This window comes from Schistocerca piceifrons, chromosome X, assembly GCF_021461385.2.
Source record: "Schistocerca piceifrons isolate TAMUIC-IGC-003096 chromosome X, iqSchPice1.1, whole genome shotgun sequence".
In the NCBI taxonomy this organism is placed as follows: Eukaryota; Metazoa; Arthropoda; class Insecta; order Orthoptera; family Acrididae; genus Schistocerca; species Schistocerca piceifrons.
The window spans coordinates 921,710,051-921,730,120 of record NC_060149.1 but is presented as its reverse complement, the minus strand read 5'-3'; the positions used below and the strand labels follow the sequence as shown (position 1 = coordinate 921,730,120).

The 20,070-nt window shown below is 42.4% G+C and overlaps 1 protein-coding gene across 1 annotated transcript in view; it reads right to left on the bottom strand.

The window, feature by feature from the left end:
- The window catches only part of LOC124721097, a 654,343-nt gene that overhangs the window by 7,945 nt on the left and 626,328 nt on the right, over window positions 1-20,070 (bottom strand). Inside the window, exons 21-22 of the mRNA XM_047245917.1 lie at window positions 4,876-5,030; window positions 2,530-2,675 (exon numbers count right to left, since the gene is read on the bottom strand). Coding sequence (XP_047101873.1) covers window positions 2,530-2,675; window positions 4,876-5,030 — 301 coding nt within the window. The remainder of the gene's footprint in view (window positions 1-2,529; window positions 2,676-4,875; window positions 5,031-20,070) is intronic.

Sequence of the window (20,070 nt, the reverse complement as noted above, 5' to 3'; positions counted from 1 at the left end):
GCTGTTCATATCTTTGTAAAAAACAAAGCTACAACAAAAGTAATCATGCTGACTGATGTCCGCCTGATGGCTAAAGAATATTTGCTTGAAACAGTTTGTAATTTGCATCTAGACAAACAGTTATTTATGGTGGTCAAGATAAATGGGACATCCTGTATAAAAGAGACCAACCATTTCCTTCACCCACTCTCCAAAGTTCCTGTTCCTTTACCACATTGTGCCCTGCTTGTCACTGCTGATGCCAACTCCATTTACACTAACATCTCTAATGCCCTTGGCCTTGCCACTACTGAACACTGCCTTTCCCTATGCACGGATGATTCCAAACTGACAATCTCCTTCCAAGTTGCCATGACCTACTACATACTCACCCACAATTACTTCTTTTTTAAGGCATTACCTACAAAGAAATCCGGGGTACAGCTATGGGCACCCACATGTTACCATACTATGCTAACCTATTCATGGGACACCTATAAGAATCCTTCCTAAACATCCATAATCGCAAAACCCTCACCTGGTTAAAATTCGTTGATCACATCTTCATGATCTGGACTGAGGGTGAGGACACCCTATCCACATCTCTCCAGAATCTCAACTACTTCTCCCCCATTCACTTCACCTGGTTCTTCTACTCAACAAGCCACCTTCCTTGATGTTGACCTTCACCTCATAGACAGCTACATCAGCTCCTCTATCCATATCAAACCTACCAACCACCAGCAATACCTCCACTTTGAAAGCTTCCATCCATTCCATACCAAGAAGTCCCTTCCATACAGGCTAGCCACCTGTGGCCATTGCATCTGTAGTGGCAAGTGGTTCCTTTTGAAATATACTGATGGTCTCACTGAGGCCTTCACAGACCTTAATTACCCTCCCAACATTGTACAAAAACAGATTTCCCTTGCCTTCTCTCTCCAATTGCCCACCACCTTCCAAAGTTTCATCGTCCAGCCACAGAGGAGCATTCTCCTCATGACTCAGAACAACCTGGGGCTGGAACAACTGAATCACATTCTCCACAAGGGTTTTGACTACCTCTCACCCTGTCCTGAAATGAAGAATGTCCTATCCACTATCCTTCTCACCCCTCTGACAGCGATCACCCACTGAACCCACACAATATCCTCATCCATCCCTACACAACACCTACTCCCAGTCCTTTGCCTTCTGTCTCATATCCCTGTAATTAGAAGCAAGACCTGTCCAATACAGCATCCTACCACCCACCATCTTCTCTAGTCCAGTCACAAGCATCACCTATTCCCATTAAAGGCATGGCTACCTGTGAAACAAGTCATGTGATCTACTAGCTAAGTTGCAACCACTGTGCTGAACTGTATATGGGAATAACATCCAACAAGCTGTCTGCCCACATGAATGTCCACCCATAAACTGTGTCCAAGAAACAGCTGGACCACTCCATTACTGAGCATGCCAACCAACATGACATTCTTCATTTCATTGACTGCTTCACAGCCTGTGCCATCTGGATCCTTCCCATCAACACCAGCCTTTATGAACTGCACATGTGGGAACTCTCCCTGCAATATATCCTATGTTCCTGACCCTCCTGGCCTCAACCTTCATTAGTTGTCATCTGTACCCATAAAGCCCCTTAGCTGGTCCCATTCCACCACTACACAGCCCTCTATTCCACCAAAGCACCTTCAATCTTTTTACTTCATTCTTTTCCACCTCGTCCACCTGCTTACCTGAGTGGTAACGTTCTTGCCTACTGTGCAGTGGGCCTGGGTTTGATTCTCAGCTGTCTTAGAGATTTTCTATAGTCATGGACTGGGTGTTGTGTTGTCCTGGTTATCATTTCATCCTCATCACCAGCACACAAGTTGCCCAATGTGGCATTGACTGAAATAAGACCTGCACATGGCAGCCGAACTTCCCCAGATGGGGCCTCCTGACCAATAATGCTACATGATTACTTTTCCCACCCAACCCCCTTGCTGCCATCCAACCTTCCAACTGCCCTACCCTCTCTCTAATGCACGTTGAAATCCTCTTTGTAATTCATTTCTGTGTTGGAGGGGTGCAGATATGTCAAATGATGATAACTCGCACAACACTGAACAACTACACATGGTAATTACTCAGGCCAAGTGTTAACATTTTGTGCTCTAAACAAAACAGTATCACAATAAAATAATGTGGACTTAATGTGCATCTGCAAGTAAATAACACTTTCCTTCTTATCATACAAAATGACACAGAAGAACTAAAACAACTAATTTGTAAAGGAAGCCATGCAAAGAAACCTTTAGAGCTTCAAGAGACTCAACTTACGAACACTGAATCTGATAAAAAGTGCACTACCGATTCAACTATGTGGGCTTTTCTGTGAGGGAACACTCAGTAATAAACAATAAAACTAATTTAATTTAATTCATTGAGGCAAATTACCAAAGTGCTTAAATGATTATTCCAGAAACACCCCCTTTGTGATTTACATATAATACTTCAAATGTTCAAGACAAATGATTAATGTTCAAGACAAAAATATGAATTTACTTCAAATCATGTAGCTCCAAGTCATCAGGATAATAATATTGTCCACTTTTTGTAGGAACTGCCTCCCCATTGACAGTTATTTCATAGTTTCCTTCTGTTGTAGGTATAATTTCTGTGGAGTACTCCCAAGCATAAATTCTTGCAGCCTGTAAATGAAAGAGGGAAGAATTATTGCTTTGTCAACATGTACCAGGTGGTTATAAAAACTTGATGGAGTTCCAAGTGCTACAGTGTGGGTTGTATACATCATAGGATACTGAAACATTGTCTGTGTGTTCATTAATTGGTGCGCTTGTGGAGTATGCTGAAAAAAATAATAGTTCCACTTTCTGCCACCAGCTGAAAATATGGCTCTGTAAGCAGTCAGAATGTAGTGTGGGTGCAGGAAATGGGGAGAAATGATCAGACACATGATAATGGTGGTTCTAGCACATTTATTAGGACATGGTCACAAATTACAACTTGTTTAATATGGTCTCTTGACTCAGCAACATGCTGCATCCATAACACAGCACAGTTGATAGTTAGTCATAGCATATCCAGTGTAATCAGAGTGGTATGTTAAGGTATGCTGTCCTTTGTATCAGGAAGAGTCTAGATACATCCCTGATAGACACGATCTTCCAGATATCTCCACAACGATAAGTCACACGGATTTAGATCGGAAGACCTGGGAGGTCACATATCTTGAAATTGCCTAGAGATAATGCAATCATTACCAAAGGTTTCTCGAAGCAAATCTCTTACCTGGCTAGTGAAACATGGTGTCACCACATCTTGTATGAAAATAGTGGTGTGGACACAGTTGTGTTCTTGCAAAGCTGGAATCATGTGTTGCACAAGGCCGTCCTTATAATGTGCAGATGTCACTGTACACCTAACAGGTCCATGAGGTGTTATCACCTCAAAGACAAATGGACTGAGAATGAATGATCTTGCAAAACCACACCATACAGTCACAAAAACTGAGTGTAGTGGACGTTCTTGCACAATATGTGGCTCAGCACAACACCACATGTGACAGTTCTGTGCATTCACAGCACCATGTAGGGCAAAATGTCCCTTGTCTGTCTAAACAATATTCCTCAGCCAGTTGTCATCCATTTCCATGTGTGCCAAAAAACTATGAGCAGAGTCATGGCATTTGGTGTGAATTCTGAATCTTGTAGGAATACCAGTGTAAAATGTGCCAAAAAATAATTTTGAACTGTTGCTCAGGGTAGAGAGGATTTCTATGACACAGTTTGAGCACTGGCTGCAGAATTTGAGACATGGGCTGCTTGGTCAGCTATAGCTACAGCAACTTCATCAATAGCTGCCATGGGGATGGGTCACTTCTCTCCCCCTGTTGCACCTAATTCACCTGTTTCTTCAAATTTCTTGATTATATTCTTTAGCTCATTTCTTGACATAGGGCCTCTTCACAGCAGCTCCTGTCAGTGATATTCCTGCAAAGCAGCATTGCTATTGCTGTTGTTCTGATATAATGACTTTACCAACAGTGCACATTCTTTCTTCCCAGTAGCAATTGCTTTCACACGGAAAACTTGAACCTTCTTGATTCTTTACACCAACAATCACTTCAAAAAAGAAATTAACACATGTTGCCAAGCAACAAACAGCATACTGACATCAAAACAGGAAACATTACACATTCTGACTGCTTACAGTGCCATATTTTCACCTGCCGGCACAAAGTGAAACTATTATTTTTTTCAGCAAACTCCATGAGCGCACCAATTAATGAACATACCTATGATGTTTCAGCATCCTGTGATGTGTACAGCCTGCACCGCAACACTTGGAACACCCATCAGTTTAACCGTAACTGCCCGGTATGTACAAACATGGAAAATAGTTTTAAGGTGAATATGATCCTTACTAGCGTTACCAGTGATTGTTTATTCTGAAGTGATAAAGTACAGCAATATTTTAAAAACACCTGAATATTATGCATGAAACATTTATAATGAAATGAAAGAGGTCACAACAGCTGTCTTATGTAATACATGCACTGATGTACTCATGTTGCAGTTTCGAAACACAGTTGATATGAAATCTTGCCAGATTGACATATCTCCACCATTTGTACAAAGTAGAGCAACTTATATTTAGTTTTTTCTTCCAGCACAGTTTAAAACCAACAAAAATAGGGAAGTACAATCCCTCACACTCAGCTGATGCACGATAGACACATACAAACTGCATTAAAAACCAAATGTGACTTACATACATGATAACTTAGACTCTTTGCATCAACATTCTTCAGAGTAACAACCAACTATACTCAGTATCACTAGATAGCATCATTAAAATAGTTTTTTGTTGTTCATTGTAAAGTATTACCAGAGTTTTAGTTTCAGGCAATTTCTTTATTAATATAGCAAATCTTGGGGCTACGTAACAATGCGCTGCAGCCAAAGTGTAATTTTCTGTCAGCAGGATGGTATTTGTAGCATTGTCCATTGTATTGATGAGGTCAGAAGTAATGACACAGGAGCCTGGAAAGATAAACATATTTAAAATAGAGTACAGCTTGATATTTATAAGGACATTGTTGAGATAAGGAATCATACAACTGTGAGCAGATTATTTGTTAAAAGATAACAACTTAAGACGCAAGACAATATTGTAAAAAAGGCATCCATTTATAAAATTGTATGAAACAGTAAAAAACCAAGTATTTCTCCATTATGAACTTGAAATTTTGAGATGGACATGACACTATAACTTTACAGTAATACAGGTATCTCTCCACAAATTTATAAGAATGCAGAATCTCACATCCATTAACACTGAATAAAATGCTGTTGGGCTTTCAACCATGTTAAAATACTGTGAACCTGGTCAAGTGATCATTGGCCATTTTCAAGAGGAATGATTTCTGATGAGCTGCTGATATGCTCTTGTATACTATTTCTGGAGGATATGATTTAAGGTTGCTGGTGTACAGTATCATTCTTGCCAAATGCAGCAAGTAATGTATCACAGTGTACATATCTATCAGGTGACGATGGCTGGCAGAACACAAGGACAGATCGATGTACATTGATCTTTTCTAGATGCTACAGCAAAGGCATTCATAACATTTGTGGTGGACTAGGACATCTAGGAAGGACAAGGATCATATTTTTTCTACTTCCATACTGAATTGGATGTTACTGTTAATGCTGTTGAGATAAGATGTTCCAGGAACTCTTCCAGTTTTACAAGACTGTGGACCCAAATAAAGAACAATGCATTGACAGAAACAACTATCTTCAATGGAGTCATATCTAAGGAAATATCCTCAAACCTCTTCAGAAGTCACATCCTCAAACCTATCCATAAAGGGTTTTGTAGCTGATTGAGCTAACAGGCATCCCATCACAACACCATCCATCTGGTCATAATACTGGCCATTATCGAAAAAATAGGATGACATAAGAGTGTGTCTCAAGCACAACCATGCCACTTCCAAAGTATTGGGATACTAGGTCTAAAGAGTCTGTGATATGCACATTTACAAATAGTGCCACCACATGAAAACTGACCATAATGTCACCCTTGTTAAGTAAAAAATGATAAATTCAGCTGATAAAACTGGTTGACATCTTGATATGATGTGCACAGTGAACCACATGTGGAGCTACGAGATTTGCCAAATATTTCACCAGGTTTGTATGTCATTGAACCAATGGTTTATACAATGATGAAAGGGCATCCCACCCTTGTGGATCTTAAGTAGTGCATAAATACACTATGTGGGGGGGAGGAGGAGATTGAGTTTAAAATCCCATCAACATCAAGGTAATTACAGATGGAGCACAAGCTCAGATTTCATAAAGGATTGGGGAGGAAATTGGCTGTGCCCTTTCAAAGGAATCATCCTGGTATTTGCCTGGAGTGATTTAGAGAAATCACAGGAAACCTAAGTTTGGCCAACCAGAATGCATCATCCTCCTGAATGCGTCAAGTGCACTAACCACTGCATCGCCTCACTCAGTACACTGTGTGAAAAAAAAGAGAGGAAAAAAAATTTAAGTGCTCTATAGTCATAGTCATATGTCAATGTAACTTTGCACATGCACACACCATCAGCTAGTATGTAAATCACTGGAATTACAATTCTCTTTGACATGTAGAATGACCATCAGATTGCATTTGTGTTCATGTTTAGTGTTGTTACCAGACCTGGTAGGATATGAACAGCATCAGATGTTGACTGAGCATTGTGAAGGACATGGAGGGACTGCGTATTTGACCAAGACAGCATTATCAGTGCCTGATCTTGTTTGAAAGGGATCTGACTGAGGCTCTCCATAGGTTGGTTGGTAGAACTGCGCAATATAAAGATTTATTAGACATTTGGATGGGACAGCATCTCAGTGTTGGAATTTATGGGGACATGAGGGTAGGCCTGACTACCACAAGAGAGTATCACAGTATTGTGCACCAAGCACATTATAAGCACTTTATATCTTTGACTGCCATCCAGGAACAAGCAAAGAACTCCTTGCAACATTCTGTGTCATCCCACACTGTCGCCTGGAGACTAGCAGCAGCAAGACGGGGGAATTACTGTCCCATGGGTAGGCTACTATTGACATCACGACACATATGGGTGCACTAGGAGTGATCCCATGACTGGAAAGCTTGGACTTCCAATGAATGGCATCACATTGTGTTCACTGATGATTCATGGTTCTGCACTTTCCTGGACATGGGTAAAGGTCCCATTATTCCAATATCTTGGAGAGGCACAGAAGTGTTATTCCTAGCATCATGGTGTGGTGAGCCATAAAGTACAATTTCAGGTCATGGCTAGTGTTGATTAGGAGTACTCTGATGGCACAAGAGTATGTCATGGACATGTTGCATCCTCACGTGTTACCTCTCCTGGGACAATAATGTGGTGCTATTTTTCAACAGGATAATACTGATCCACACATGGCCCATGTTTCTATGAACTGTCTACATGATGCTGAGATGCTCCTGTGGCCAGCAAGATCCCCAGATCTAACACCAATAGAACATGTCTGGGACCACTTCAGATGTTAACTCCATCTAGGATATAAGGACTAGTTGTGACAAGTGTTGACCAGCTGATCTTGAGACATGATACAATGGCTTAATGACACAATTCTCATCTAGAACAGTGCATGCATCCAAGCCAGAGGGGGTGCAATGTTATATTGATAAGTGGGCTCATACTGCCAAGTTCTTCATAAATTTGACTAAATTTTGTAATCACTGGAATAACATCATATATGCTTATTAAAATATTCCACACTATTATGCTGTGACCAGATGAATTTCTTATTGAAACATGATGTTCAGTTTCAATAAGAAATTCATGCAATCACAGCATAATAGCCTGGAATATAAGGGTGGCATGTCCAAATACAAAAGTTTGCATTTCACAGTAACATCACATACCCATTTAACCTGTCAAGTTTCATTTAGTGTCCTCCTCCCCTTCTGAGGTGCTTCACTTTTTTTATGAGGTGGTGTGGTAGGTTGTCTTGGCGAGTGAGGGAGAAGATGCTTGACCAAATTTTCTTCCAGTGATGAATACATAATAAGCTCAAACATAATTTTTATTATTTTCCGTGTTGGTGTCACTTCAGGACTTTTGGTAAGTGTCTTTATCCACTAGTGTGTAGATATTGATATCATAGTCTGTGTGTTCCACAATTACAGCTGCATTACCCTTGTCAGCAGGAAGAACCACAATGCTTTAATAATTGCATAATGTGTGCAGGGCATTGCACTCAGCCTAGGTCACATTTGGTGCTGGCAGCTTTGCTTTCATGAGGATGTAGCTGATTCCATGATGTAATTCATCAGCCATTTCATTGACAAACTTACAGGCTGCTTGTTCAATGCCACTTATTATTCCACAGACAGGGAAGTCCCTCAGCCCGTAGCAAAGGTACAAAGATAAGTCCTTTTTTAAAATGAGGACATGACACCTGCATCTATGTCTCTCACTGCCAAATTGGTGACAGTGTGTTCAGAGGCTCTATGGTCTGCACCATGTCGTGAAAACCAGCTAATTTCCATTTCTGCTTCTCCATTGTTTGTTTCCTTATTGACATTTTTTGGGAAACCATAGCCTTGTTGGCCTAGTACCAGTCCAAGTCTGTGACATCCCTTGATAGTTGGAGACACAAGGCCATAAGAGCACATCCCTTTACACCCATCTGCTTTCTGTTGTGTTATATACTTTCTTGTTGTAGGATGAAGATGGCATGTTGAAAAGTCCTTCTGGAGATGGTGGAGTCATTGTGGAATCATCTTTGTGTCACAATAGCATCATAGCAGGAAGGATAGTGAATTCAATAAATTAGTCTTCTTCACACACAGTTTTCCCATATATTTAAAGTTGCACCACACTTCTTCCCCTTAGAGATACGTAATGTAAAAATGTTGAATGCACATACTATACAGTGATGAGAGCATTGTGGTTCCTCTTGTTGACACATATAATTATATGTTGACACATATAATTATGGAACACATGGACTGTAATGCATGATACTGGACGAAGATGCTTACTGGAAGATCTCACATGGTACAATGATGAAAATAATAGAAATCCCATCTGAGCTTCTTACCGGCTCATAGCTGGAAGAAAGTGTGGTAAAGCATCTTCTCCCTCAGACACCAAGATCACCTATTATTCGTGCTCTACCTGAGATCCATAGGGATGGGATGCTCTTTCACCTCATATCCACCAGTGGTTCACCAATGTACGAACTGATGAAGTACTTGGCCAGTCTCCTTGCTCCACATGTAGGTCACTGTGCACATCATATCAAGATGTCAGCCAATCTTATCAGCTGAATTTATCATCTTTAATTTAACAAGAGTGACATTACAGTTATTTCTTATATGGTGGCACTGTTTATAAATGTGTCTATCAAAGGCTCTTTAGACCTAGTATCCCAATCCTTTGGAAGTGGCATGATTGTGCTATTGACACACACTCTTATATCATCTTATTTTTTGGATAATGGTCAGTATTATGACCAGATGGGTGGTGTCATAATGGCAGGCCTGTTAGCTCAAGCAGTTACAAACCCATTTATGGAAAGGTTTGAGAATATTTCGTTACATACAACTCCATTAAAGCATAGTTGTTTCTTTTGATATGTTGATGCCACATTCATTAGGCCCCACAGATGTGAGGACAAGTTCCTGGAGGTGACATTGTTAGAAACTTGTTACACTAGCCAGAGGGCTCTTAGATGATCAATGCCTGTTGCTAGTTATCAGGAGCTCCAACATTAGGCACATAATGGAACCCCTTAGGAAGATAGCGTTCAGTGCTGGAAAGGAAACTAATTAGACTTGCTCTGTCTGCCAGAAGACCTCATCCAAGATGTGGAGGTAGCCTTCCCTGTGGCTGTTGAGCATGCATGGTGCAGTTATCTGCAAGTTGTGGCTCATAATGGCACCAACGATACTTGTCGAGTGGGTTCTAAGGCCATCCTCATTTCATACAGGTGACTGGCATAGATGGTGAAGGCTGTTGGCAGGATGCAAGCAGAGCTTACAATTTGCTCCATTGTACCCGGAGTTGACTGAGCTCCTTTTGTTTGGAGTCAAGTGAAAGTTCTCAACCAAAGATTCTGTCTACTTTGTGATGGTCTTCGATGCAGATTTTTAGACCTGTGTTATTGGATGGAGAATTGTAGGACTCCACTTGATAGGTCAGGGGTGCACTACACAAAGGAAGCAGCTGTTCAGGTAGTAGAGTACTTGTGGAGTGCACAAGGAGGTTTTTTAGGCTAAACGGTAGTTTGAGATACTCTGATGAACGCTCGCCAGTCAGTTCACAGATAGGGACATCAGACCAAGTTCAGACACTTTGACTGTCAAAGACACTTTGACTGTCAATATTTTATCCGTAAATTTTCAAAGTGTTCATAACAAAGTTCCAGAATTTACTGTACTCCAGGAAAGTTCTCATATTCAAACTATCCTTGGGACAGGGAGCTGGCTAAAACCCGAAGTAGAAACCTCTGAGATATTGAGACAGTCATGGAACATTTATTGGAAGGACGGATTAGATACCAAAGGCAAGTGAGTGTTCATTACAGTTGACAAAAGTATTGCCTCTATTGAGATTGAAATTGAATGTGACAGTGAAGGTATCTGGTTGCATATAACAGGTGTAGGTGAAACAAAGTTAATTTTTGGATGTTTTTACTGGCCTCCTGATTCTGCTGTAACAGTTCTAGAGTCATTCAAATTAAGTCCACAGCCAGTAGTGCATAGAAATCCAGATCACGCAATACTAGTTGGATGTGACTTTAACCTACCGAGTGTATACTGGGACATCTATGCATTCATTGCAGGGGGTACAGACAGACAGACAGTCTGTTTTCAACATGTTTTCCAAAAACTGTGTTGAGGAGCTAGTTCAGCAGCCTACACACAAGGAAAATATCTTAGACCTTGTGGCTTTAAACAGACCGGGCCTTATTATGGTGCCAGTATAGAGATGGGGATTACTGATCATGATGTCATCATAGTTGCTATAGTTATAAAAGTTAGTAAATTAGTCAAGAAGGGTAGGAGAGTGTTTCTTCTACAAAGAGCAGATAAGCAGTTGTTAATATCTCACTTAGACAGTAAATTGCAATCATTTAATTCCAGTGTAATGTAGTACATAGAGGAATTATGGGCAGAGTCTAAACAGATTGTAAATTGTGCTCTGGACTAGTATGGGGCTAGTAACTGGATTAAGGATGGAAAAGAACCACCATGATTTAGCAAAGACATTCAGAAAATTCTGAGGAAGCAAAGGCTGTTGCACTCTCAGTTCAAAAGGAAGCATGCAAATGATGACAGGCAAAGATTAGTAGGGGCTCATGCATCTGTGAGAAGATCTACATGTGAAGCATACAGCAGCTACCATTGGCATACTTGAGCAAAAGATCTTGTCAAGAACGTGAGAAAATTCTGGTCCTATGTGAAATTGCTAAGCTAGTCTAAGGCTTCCATCCAACCACTTATTGACCATTCTGGTGTAACACTTGAAAATAGCTAAACAAAAGCCAAAGTTTCAAGTTCCACATTTAAATCACTCACACTGAAGAATCATACAAACATACCAGCATCTGAGCATTCAACTGAGAGTTGAAAACAAATAAGTTGCCAGGTCCAGATGGAATCCCAGTTTGGTTTTACAAAGAGTACTCTATGGCATTGGCCCCTTACTTAGCTTGCATTTATAGCAGACCTCTCAGCAAGTGCGAAGTCCAAAGTGACTAGAAAAAAGCACGAGTGACTCCTGTACATAAGAAGGGTAACAGAACAGGCCTGCAAAATTACAGATCAGTATCCTTAAAATTGGTTTGCTGCAGAATTCTAGAACATATTCTGAGTTGTACATATAAATTTCCTAGAGACTGAAAAGCTTATGTCTATGAATCAGCATGTTGATTTGTGGAGTATAGATATAGATGTAAAATATTATCTACAGTAGCACTTTTGATACACTGAAAATCGTTCAGTTCAGATCATTTCATTCCTTGATGTTATATGGGGTAATATTTTTGGGCAATTAACTCAGAATTGGAGCCATACATTAGTAAAGCTGTCTTCAACCTGAAGGCTGATTTTAACACCACAATACTTTACTTGGATGGCCTATTGAAGGTTGCATGCCCTTTCTGCAACATCTGAACTGGTATTTCAAGTCAATTAGGCAGGAGGGGGGAGGGGGGAGGGGGGAGGGGGGGGGGGAGGGGAGAACTGAAATTGGAAAATTGGACGTGGACTCCATAGCATGGTGCAGCTTCACATTTTCCATCTTAACAGATAGAAAATGTCTTTGAATTGAGTGGAAATTGAACCATAACCCTTCAGACTTATCTTTACTACTGAGCCACAATGAAGCCATGTATTGTGTTACTTCATGAACTTTAGCTTTATTATGCAGTATTTTACATGTTATCACTAAATTTGCTATTATGATAATTTTTATTTTCTTGGGTATTTTGCAACTAGTGAACCAAGTATTTAAATTTAGTGGTAGTTCCTTAGGAAGGAGTGAGGGTATCTCATGGTAAGTAGTTCAAATACTTACTTCTGTGGGTATTTACCCCTTGTAATTACAGAACATGGCACTTGTTTTGCAATATTAATCTTTTCTTCTCTAATACATTTCATATGTGATCAATCTGCAATTTGTATCTTCTGATGCATCCTCACCTGCTTATGATAGCTATTTCTATGAAAAAACCCATTTCCTTGTAGGGTAATCCATCTGGATCTTGCAAGAAACAATTAGGCTTTATTCTTTGTTTCCATTCTTGCACATTTCAGTACCCTCATTAACACGTGTACCCAGTATAGTTTGCCACCAGATGGGTCCCACTAACATATTGACATTATTGTTCAGCTGTGATGTTATCTGGTTCCAATTCTTACTCTTTTTTATACTACTCTTGCTACTTGTGAAAGCTGGTACTTGACTCTTCTCTACACCTGCTAGCATTGGATCTCTCTCAATGTAGTTTCATGGTGATGTCTAAGCCCTCGCGTAGGATGTTTCATTTTTCTAATTCTCTCCATTCCTTATACCCTCTATTCCTCTATACCCTCTATTCCTTATGCCCTCAGCAAACAGTCTTATTTCTGACACTACTCCATTCCCAGCATCTTTGATATAAATCAGAAACAGTGATGGGCTTAATGAACTGCCTTATGGTACACTTACCTCTATTGCCAATACCTGGGGACATAAAGCCACACACCCTCACTAACTGTTTTATATGGTGTTTATGTGCTGCTACCGAGATTACTACTCTTCTATGAGTCAGGTAGTTAAATTTTGTTAAAAGTATCGTGTGATTTACCCTGTCAAAAGCTTTGGAGAAATCTATGGCTATCCAGTCAAATTCTCCTCTCTTGATTCCTTTATATCCTGTGTGACACCAGTTATCTATGGCATACATGAAAACCCTACTCTAAATCTATGCTGGCCTCAACACCACTACCCAGTCTTTCTTCTTCTTTTTGTGAACACTCTCTCATCTGCCTATTGCATGACCTGTTTAAATATTTGACATATGATGAAGGTAATGCTAATCAGCCAACAGTTTGTGCAGTCCTTACCCATTCCCTTCCCTTTCTTCTGTATACAGTTTCTTTCCATCCATGTGGGAGCACGCAGATACTTACATGTAAGTCAAATTGGGATCTTAGATAAGGTATCATTATCCAACTCATGACCTTTAGAATCTCTCCACTCCTGCCTTCCTTGCACCTGATACCTTAAGACAATTTATAGGGACTGGACAAAGATTTAAAAGCACAACAATGCAACATATTATAATGCCTAATATGGTGTAGAGAAACTGTTACCATTCCAAGTGGCTTCCATTGGTCTTAGAACAGATAAATACAGGTCCTGTATGGTTTTCGTGCAATTCTTATTCCATTCTTTCTACAAAATGGTGGCAAGATCAGGTAACAAAGATGGAGGTGGATAGTGATTACACACCCTTCTCTCCAAAGTAGTAAACCAAGCAAGGTGGTTCAGTGGTTAGCACACTGGATTTGCATTTGGGAGGATGATGGTTCAAACCTGTGTCTGGCCATCCTGATTTAGGTTTTCCATGATTTCCCTAAACTGCTTCAGGCAAATGCCAGGATGGTTCCTTTGAAAGGGCAGGGCTGATTTTCTTCCCTAATCTGATAGGACTGATGACCTCGCAGTTTGGTCCCCTCCCCCAAATCAACCAACCAACCTCTCCAAAGCAGATCACAAGGGCTTAATAATATTACAGTCTGTTGGTGTGGTAGCTAGGAGAGCTGTGATGATTCATCCTCATTCTCCTGAAACCAGTCCTGGATGCCCCCCAGGGGGCTCGTGGTCCTTTCACGAGTATGTGCATGGCGAGCACAGGGCCCCGAGCTATTGCAGCCTTCCTTCTTTCCCGGCTGCATTTCCTTTCTCTTCCCCTCCTTTCCGGTCCTTGCTCTTTCCCCTCCACTCTCTCCTCTCCCTCTCTTGATGTTCTTGTTTATGTTGGCCCCACTATCCTCCTGGTTATGTTGGCTTTACGATTTGGTTTTGTTGAGTAATTACCTCATCCTTTTGACATCCTCTGGTTCCCCATCTGGGGTTTGACCTCCATTACTAAATTTCTACTCCATAGTATGAGCCATTTTGGGAAGAGCATCTTACCTAGTGTCTCCGGCATGTGCCCTAGTAGTTCCTTCCATCTTTTCCTTCACATCTTTGTCTGATGCTACGGTACATAGCCAGCACGGTAGCCAGACTGTATTGTGGGGTCGCTATGTACGCTTTTGGTTGAGCCCCCTGGAAACACAGGGATCACATTTCTGATACCTGAGCTATGACCTACTCATGTAAGACTAGGAGTATTTGCATGTTATCCTGGAACATTGGAACTCCCAGCAATGGCTGCCATGCCAGATGGTCCTTGCTGTGGTTGTGTGGCACCCGTGGGGAGAGCCGCTGATCGGAGTGGATGGTATCAGGGCAGAAACTATGCAAATGAAACACATACGGGTCCAGAACTCTGGATGTTTTTCTATGGCCATCTCTTTGAATTGGATTGATTCTTTTGGTGCTGCTTCTTCTGCCCCTTTGGCCTTCGCTTCGATGGCTACCCCCTGGGAAGGGTCAGGCTTGTCGGCTAGGGGTGAAACCTTTGCCCCGCTATCTGGTTTGCACCAGGGCTGATGGGGATACTTTCACCAATAGCAAACCTTTATTTTTTGTGGAACACATTGAAGACAAGTTTGGTGAAGTGGATTCTCTGAGAAAGATGCGGTTGGGTTCATTGTTGATAAAAACTGCTTCAGCTGCCCAGTTTGTGGCCCTTCGTGCCTGTGACCATCTTGGCACAATTCTTGTGTCCATTACCCCCCACCTGTCTTTGAATATGGTTTAAGGTGTAATTTTTCACAGGGACCTCATGCTTCAAACTGATAAGCAACTAAGGGACGATCTAGGATGGTGGGGTGTTCACTTTGTTCGGTGTGTTCAGAAGGGCCCGAAGGACAATCGTATTGATACTGGTGCCTATATCTTGGCCTTTGAGTGGGATACCCTCCCTGAGAAGGTCAAGATTATGGTTTATGGATTGGACGTGAAGCTGTTCATCCCACCACCTATGAGATGTTTTAAGTGTTTGCATTTTGGACACACGTCTTCCCACTGTTCGCAGACCCCTCTCTGTGGTGACTGTGGGTGTCCACTCCATGAGAGGAGTCCCTGTGTTCCCCCTCCTGTGTGTGTTAATTGTCATGGCAATCATTCTCCATGTTCACCGAATTGCTTGGCTTATAAGAAGGAACAGAAGATACAGGATCGTCTAACCTACACTGAGGCTTCTAAGAAGTATCCACTTCTTCATCCCGTATCAATGATGTCTAGCTATGCTTTATTTACATCTTCATCCCTTCCTCCCCTTCCTTACCCCAGTCCCTAACCCCTCTCCTCCCCCCCTCCCCTGCAGTTCCCACACCCTCCCCTCCGGGCGCCGCTCCCCCTCCCCAGCCAGAGAAGTGTCCCACTTCTTCAGTGTCTGCCAGTCAAGGGCGCCTCTCCTGGCACCCCCTTCCCGGCACCTTCCAGGCCAATGGTTTGCTGCCACAGGACGACTACGAGAACCATGGTCTGTCGTTCCCAGGTCACCCGCTCTCGTTCTTTTCCAGATCTTGCTGCAGCTGGCTCCCTTTTGCAGCACAGCCCTCCTCGATCTCAAACAGAAAAGAAGAAGAAACATAAGTCCCAGGACAAGGAGCCTCTGCTGTCGCCAGAGTGCCAGAGGTCCCATCCCCACCTTCGCAACTTGACTCTGACCTGCTGTTCATGGATGTCACCCCCTCCTTGTCGGTGACGGATGGTGACCCGGCGGCGTGACTGGCTTTAACCTGTTCATCCCCCCCCCCCCTCCCCCACATTTGAATCATCATTGTGTGGTTATCCAATGGAATTGTAATGGGTATTACTGTCACCTTCTGGAGTTGAAATCCCTTATTTCATTTTACTCTGCAGCTTGTGTGGTTCTACAGGAATCTCATTTTACTGATGATCACTCGCCAGCCCTCTGTGGGTTCTGTGCTTTCTGTCGAAATCAGGTCAGCCCCCTGCAGGCCTCTTGTGGCGTTTGTACGTTGATCAATACAGACATTGCTAGCATATGGATTCCTCTTCAAACTACGTTGGAAGCTGTTGCTGTTAGGGTCCACCTGGACTCTGGGGTCACGGTTTGCAATCTTTATCTCCCTCCTGACAGGACTCTTACACCTGCTGCCTTAACTACCCTTCTTCAGCAACTTCCTCCTCCCTTCCTCCTTCTTGGTGATTTTAATGCTCATCATCAGTTGTGGGGCAGTGCATTTCCATCTAGTCGGAGTCTTCTCATAGACCAGTTTCTTGGAGACCATGACTTGTACCTTCTTAATGATGGCTCCCCGACCCATTTCAGTGCTGGTCATGGTACCTTTTCTGCCATTGATCTTTCTCTTTCTTCTCCCTCCCTCTCCCTTCATTACACTGGTCGCCACACGACAACCTTTGCGATAGTGACCACTTCCCATTGATTCTCTTGCTCCCTTCCTGCTTCCCGATGGACAGGTTACCTCGTTGGTCTTTCCAATTTGTCGATTGGCCTCTATATACTGCACAGGTTGCTTTTTCTCCCCCTTTGTCAGGTTGTATTGATGACGTCCTATGTGATGTGTCTGATGTGATTGTTTGCGCTGTTAGCCCTGCTATCCCACGCTCATCTGCTCATCTGGACCATTTCACTGCCGGCACGTTCCGTGGTGGAGTATGGCCATTGCCATTGACATCCGTGATCTTACAATGAACCTTTTACTGAATGGGAACTTCTTTCTGCACTTTCTTCCTCTTATGATACGGCCAGACCAACTGCTTCAACATCTCAGTGTTTCCCAATGACAACATCTTCTCTGGGTGCTTAACTGTATTTGGCTCCAGGGTGACTTCCCCTCTCAATGGAGGGATAGCATCATGGTTCCCATCCTTAAGCCCGGTAAGAACCTGCTGTTTGTCAAAAGCTATCGACCAATTAGTCTGACAAACTTTGTTTGCAAGTTACTTGAATTGATGGTAGCCCGTTGGCTCAATTGGGTCCTCGAATCTCAAGATATATTGTTCCCTTACCAGTGTGGCTTCCGAGAGGGATGGTCTCCGATCGATCTCTTACTTCGCTTGGAATCCTCAGTTCAGCAGCCTCTTTCCCTGCGCTGCCATTTGGTTGCAGTATTTTTCAACCTTTGCAATGCCTATGACACAGCTTGGTGCCATCATATCTTTCTTGCACTTCATGAGTGGGGTCTTCAGGGCCCACTCCCTGTTTTTATCTCCCAGTTCCCATTCCATCAGTCGTTCAGTGTTCAGGTTGGTACTGTTTTTAGTTCTCCATGGCCCCAGGAGAATGGCATCCCACAGGGTTCCGTATTGAGTGTACTTCTTTTCCTCATTGCTATAGATGGACTTGTGGCCTCTGTCGGTCCTTTGGTCACCCCTGCTCTGTATGTGGATGATTTCTGCATTTGGGTTAGTTCTTCTTCAATGGCCTCTCCAGAGCAGCAGCTCCAGGGTGCCTCTGCTTACACCCTCTCAAACGGGTTTCAATTCTCTCCTTTAAAATCACAGGCGCTCCACTTCTGTCGCTGTACTATGGTCCACCCCGATCCACAGCTCTACCTTGATGCACAGCGATTACCTGTGGTCCCACATAGAGATGGATCATTTGCAAACTAACAGGTCTGAAGGAATGGTTCACCAAGATGAATGGAACAAGCGAGGAACGAATTCCAAGGAACAGTCTTTCATAGTTCACTTCGGTCACGGCTATCTACTTATAATTCCCGGGAATGGGAAACGCTCGGTCTTGTTTGTGAACGGCACATCGGCTGGTCTTGTTCCAGCCTTGGTCCTGTTCCCATCTCTCGGTCTCGGTCTCGTTCGGTCAGACTCATCCTTCTTCGTGTGGCCACTTGTCGCAGTTCCACTGCCGACTGCTCATAGTTCAGTATTGAGTTGTTGTTGGTTTCATTCACTTTGCATGCATATTCTAGATCTGTTTCAAACCTACTTTGAACTCTGAACTGGTTCTTTTCGTATTCTATTCAGCCTCCATGACTGGTAATTAAAATGTATTTTATAATTATGTAAACTACATAAAAATTACGTGGTATGTAATACATACATCTTTTCAGGTAAACATCAGAAGAAATACTTGTAAAAAGGCAAGATTTTTTTGTTATTATGCATGCAAAGGGTGTCATCACGGCAGACACGAGTGGCCATTTTCTGTCTTCTTTTGATCCAAGGTAAAAAGAGTGTGTTCATTGTTATGGAAGGCAGACCAGCTTACAACCGAATGAAGCCTGCGCTTCATAATTGAGTGTATGATGTCACATTTTGTAAAGAGAATATGATAACTCCTATAATATTATTTCAGTGGCACAGGGTGGTGTACAAAAAATCGGCCCCGAGTACTAGACTGCTCACTGTTGCTTACCAATCATCATCTATTGTTTCAAAGTTGTTTGCATTAGCTTATTTGTTATTTCTTCACTGCCTAATTATTATATGTTTATCTATTCTGCTTGTAGTGGTCAAAAAATCCTTCGTAATTGGCAAGCAGTCTGTACTCGGGGCCAGATTTTTGTGCACCACCTTATATTATTTCACTGCGATCAGCCACATAACGCTACAGATGGCTAAATGAGATGTTTTGCAGAATCACAAAAATTACAAGTGTTTGAGAATTCTGTTATAAATAAAACCTCTTTACTCCAGGGGGGAGGCAAATCCCCCCTCTTGGTGCCTTCCATCTTCAGTTACCTATGCTACTAATTTTCAGTTTTTCATACAGACCATGTACCAAGCACAATGATCAGTGAACGAGTAAAAATAAATGGTTCCCAAAAAGAATGATCACCAGTGAACTAGTTCCCAAGGATGAATGACTTTGCCCATCTCTAGTCTGACAGTCTCGTTTCCTGGGTCTTCTTTATGACAACAAGCTCACTTGGCTGCCTCATATCAGACTTCTGAAAATAGGATGTTTCTGTAAACTCGATGTCCTTCGCTTTCTTGCACACACCTCTTGGGGTGCCGATAGTTCCACTCTTCTCCACCTTTATCGGGCTTTAGTGCTGTCTTGCTTGGACTATGGTTGTCAAGTTTATGGTTCAGCTGCTCCTTCCACACTGTGCCTCCTGGATCCGGTCCACCATCGTGGTATCCGTCTGGCCACTGGTGCCTCCCCTACTAGCCCTATTGATAGTTTCCTGGTTGAAGCTGGGATCACCCCTCCTTTCTGTTTGGCAGTCCCAGCTTCTGGTTCCTTATGAAATCTCTGTCCATTCCTCTCCCACTCATCCTTCCTATTCCATCCTGTTCTCAGACCAAGGACGTCGACCACCTGATTCCCGCCCTCGGGCAGGTTTACCGGTTGGGCTCTGCCTTGTGTCTCTTCGCCGTGATTTTCAGCTACCTTCTTTGACCTGTCTCCCATGTTCCCTCCC